This window comes from Lytechinus variegatus, chromosome 7 (assembly GCF_018143015.1).
Source record: "Lytechinus variegatus isolate NC3 chromosome 7, Lvar_3.0, whole genome shotgun sequence".
Lineage (NCBI taxonomy): Eukaryota > Metazoa > Echinodermata > Echinoidea > Temnopleuroida > Toxopneustidae > Lytechinus > Lytechinus variegatus.
Genome location: NC_054746.1, coordinates 22,068,899 through 22,073,009, shown reverse-complemented (window position 1 = coordinate 22,073,009; position 4,111 = coordinate 22,068,899). Strand labels below are relative to the sequence as shown.

General features: G+C 38.9%; 1 protein-coding gene across 1 annotated transcript; it reads right to left on the bottom strand.

The window, feature by feature from the left end:
* On the bottom strand, positions 1-1,658 carry LOC121418078 (formin-2-like). Its single transcript, XM_041611783.1, has 2 exons — positions 374-1,658; positions 1-80 (listed from the first exon to the last, which is right to left on the bottom strand). Exons 1-2 carry the CDS (start codon positions 1,656-1,658, stop codon positions 34-36), a joined length of 1,332 nt encoding a protein of 443 aa, XP_041467717.1. The 3' UTR covers positions 1-33.
* Positions 1,659-4,111: the final 2,453 nt, after the last annotated feature.

The following is a 4,111-nucleotide window of genomic DNA, read 5'->3' as shown; positions in this document are numbered from 1 at the left end:
ATTGCATTCATTGTCGTCTTTTTCACCATGTCTCTATCCATGCTGTGCTAGCTCGGTGAATTGATTTTGAAGTTTATTAACTAGATCAGAAAAAAGTTCAGGCTGTTTGTTTATTCCCATACAAGATTAACAGTTGGAAAATGTTAAATGTTTGTAGACTCTTGCTGTATTAGGCCTTTATAGAGAGTAATTGTCGTTTCCAATATTTATATGGCAACATTTCCCCATCATGACAAGTACTTGTGTATACTATATGTAACGAAAATAATCGTAGAAGATATTACATGTAATATAATTTTCTCATTAAAAAGGTTCGAAGTGAGAAATGTAGCTTCATAACCGCCATGATTACATTGGCATCACATTATCTCACCTGCTTTTTTTAGGTATTCGTGTAATATTTTTCTAAGGGTGCGGCCATTCTCATCATCACTTTCATCAGGAGGAAGAGGTGGTAGGTCTGCTTCATCGACGCTTTCATCAGGAGGAAGAGGGGGTAGGTCGGCCTCATTGACGCTTTCATCAGGAGGAAGAGGGGGTAGGTCGGCCTCATCGACGCTTTCATCAGGAGGAAGAGGGGGTAGGTCGGCCTCATTGACGCTTTCATCAGGAGGAAGAGGGGGTAGGTCGGCCTCATTGACGCTTTCATCAGGAGGAAGAGGAGGTAGGTCGGCCTCATTGACGCTTTCATCAGGAGGAAGAGGGGGTAGGTCGGCCTCATTGACGCTTTCATCAGGAGGAAGAGGGGGTAGGTCGGCCTCATCGACGCTTTCATCAGGAGGAAGAGGGGGTAGGTCGGCCTCATCGACGCTTTCATCAGGAGGAAGAGGAGGTAGGTCTGCCTCATCAACGCTTTCATCTGGAGGAAGAGGGGGTAGGTCGGCCTCATTGACGCTTTCATCAGGAGGAAGAGGGGGTAGGTCGGCCTCATTGACGCTTTCATCAGGAGGAAGAGGGGGTAGGTCGGCCTCATCGACGCTTTCATCTGGAGGAAGAGGGGGTAGGTCGGCCTCATTGACGCTTTCATCAGGAGGAAGAGGAGGTAGGTCTGCCTCATCTACGCTTTCATCTGGAGGAAGAGGAGGTAGGTCGGCCTCATCTACGCTTTCATCTGGAGGAAGAGGAGGTAGGTCGGCCTCATTGACGCTTTCATCTGGAGGAAGAGGAGGTAGGTCGGCCTCATCGACGCTTTCATCTGGAGGAAGAGGAGGTAGGTCGGTCTCATCTACGCTTTCATCTGGAGGAAGAGGAGGTAGGTCGGCCTCGTTGACGCTTTCATCTGGAGGAAGAGGGGGTAGGTCGGCCTCATTGACGCTTTCATCTGGAGGAAGAGGAGGTAGGTCGGTCTCATCTACGCTTTCATCTGGAGGAAGAGGAGGTAGGTCGGCCTCGTTGACGCTTTCATCAGGAGGAAGAGGGGGTAGGTCGGCCTCATCGACGCTTTCATCAGGAGGAAGAGGGGGTAGGTCGGCCTCATTGACGCTTTCATCTGGAGGAAGAGGGGGTAGGTCAGCCTCATTGACGCTTTCATCTGGAGGAAGAGGGGGTAGGTCAGCCTCATTGACGCTTTCATCAGGAGGAAGAGGTGGTAGGTCAGCAGAACACTGCATAATTAGCAGGGACACCAGGAATACCTTACCCATGGTAGCGCTCTTCATGATTGCAGAAGATCAGGCTCTTTCGATTTCAGCTTTCAGATGCTCGAGTGCGATGATGCTGCAAATGAAGCACTATTTATAGAGATTTCTTAGACGTTCTCTTTGTATTGACTTTCCCAAAAGAGTAAAGTATAACATAACGTTTAAGACCATCTGGTGTTTATTTATCTCTTTTTTATTAAAGCAATTTTGTAAATTCCTTCAGAGGCAACGGAATCTGTGGTTGAACTATCAATAAGATACTTTTAATCATTTCTTTAAAATGTCAAACCAAATTCAATTTCCATCAAGATCAAGGATTTGATTAACTATCTATGATCGAAGGACGTATATTCAAATCTTAAATCAATTTCAGTAAGTTTGTACAAACCACAAACAGAAGTGGCTGGTATCATTACATCAGCCAGTTCGTCTATTATATGCATTATTTTTTATTTATTACGGACGCAATAAATGGATTAAAAGTTTACGGTGTAAGTAAAAATAAATGCAGGTTTAACTGAGAAAATATTCAATTTAATGTAATTCTTATATTCTAAATAGAATAGTTCTCGTGCAATGTGAGGATTCGTATCACTCTTTCAAAATGCTGAACTATTTGTTTTTGTGTATTTTTGGAGAAAAAATCCTTTTTATGTTCCGTTTTGAATGCTTGGCACTCAAAAAGAATATAGAAAATACAAAGTGTCAGGCTTGTGTATTTTAATAAGTTTGTCAGTTTACTAATTAGTAGAGCAAATATTGATTTGCTATATGTATGTCATTTTGCTTACGTTTAAAAATATTGTCATATCAAAAACACTAAATAAAAAAATGCATATAGTTAACAATGTGAAGGTTAGTTCTCGCTGTTATGTGGACACAGTCATGTACAGCGCTTTTATTTTTTGTGGACTATATGAATATCACAATCACAGTTTTGATAATTTTAGTATGCTAACAGTGTGAAGATAATTACACATTCCACAGTGTCAACAAACAGTGGGACACTGTGTTCTATCCAATATGATATTCCATCATGACAATCCAAAGTTCGGATTGAAGTGTAAATGTTGGTTGTCATACGGGTCATACTTCAAGAGATCTAACAATAAACCATTACGCTAAACCCTAATACATTATTTACTTGAAAAATGTGAGGAGTGACAGCCTGTTTTAAATGTTAAATTTAATTTACAACTTTAAATATAGTTCGAACCGAAACTTTATTGTCGGAATCAGCTTCATGCAAGGATGGATACAACATTTAGAAAAGATTGTCTTTTCTCCAACCTTGTTTTAGCGTGTGTGGTGGAAGACGACCAAGTGAAAAAGAAATCGAGTATATCAACACAAACGGATGTTTGAAAAACAATAATATGGCTTTTTACTAGATGTATAATTTATGTGTTTATCATATAAATTCATCAGGTATCACACTTCTGCTGAAATAACTTTGTCAAGAAATGATAATGATAATATTATTTTCGGAAATCGTTCTCTGTTCTAGTTTTTCTAGTGAATGTTTCAATTTCAATTAATTTATTAAACCAATCACCAGTTAAATACAATCGCATACAAAAATTACTGGTCACCAAACATATTGTGTCAATACGAGTATAAAAAAAACACCCACAAACTGTGAACTCGACAAAGAAAGCATCACCCCCTCATTAGACATGCTAGACATGCCTTTTTATATAAGTTATGATAAAACACACTCTAAAAAAACAAATCAGTAAAAAATAACTAGTTCATTGGGTCAGCTGGGTGCAACTGTTATTCTAGTCATATTTGACTATTTTCTAGTCCTATTTTACTAGAAAAGAGTTATTTCTAACTAGAATGTATGTCGGAAATGTGACTAGCATATTAGTTGCACCCAGCTGACTACTTGTCTCGCCAATTTGACTGATTTGTTTTAAGAGTGCAGAATAATGAAAATAATTTTCGCACTTGATATTGTATCAATGTTATTTATATTCATATTATGCCTGCTGCGGGCTTCTTAAATTCAAAACAGTCATTTTTATTCATTTGTAAGTATTCATAATGATGTCACTTTTTTATGATTAGAAAATGAAACAAGTATATATGCCGAAACTAAAACTCAAACTCACTGTGCATCATTTACAACATAATAGCTACCATTAAAAACTAATAACAATCCGTGGAACTAATAATCCTTGATCGATTCTGTGCTCTCCTTTAATGATAATAATGATAATATAGGGTATTTATATTGCGCACATATCCACCTTGTTAGGTTGTTTAACAACCTAACCTTGTTTAACATAGTTACATCAACCTCTCCCTGTATTTATTATCCACCATCAATAAATTGGACCAATTGATCTAATTAGATGGTCTCGAACCGCGCCAATTATAAGGGTCGATTTATTGTTTTGCCCAGAATTGCTCCTATAGTTTAATCCCAATCTAACCCGGATATATACAAAACTCATTAATGGAGG

Coding starts and splice junctions, on each gene's coding strand:
- LOC121418078 (XM_041611783.1), bottom strand. CDS start 1,658: ATGAAGAGCGCTACCATGGGTAAGGTATTCCTGGTGTCCCTGCTAATT. Junction 81..373: donor CGAATACCTAAAAAAAGCAG/GTGAGATAATGT, acceptor TTTCTGATCTAG/TTAATAAACTTCAAAATCAA.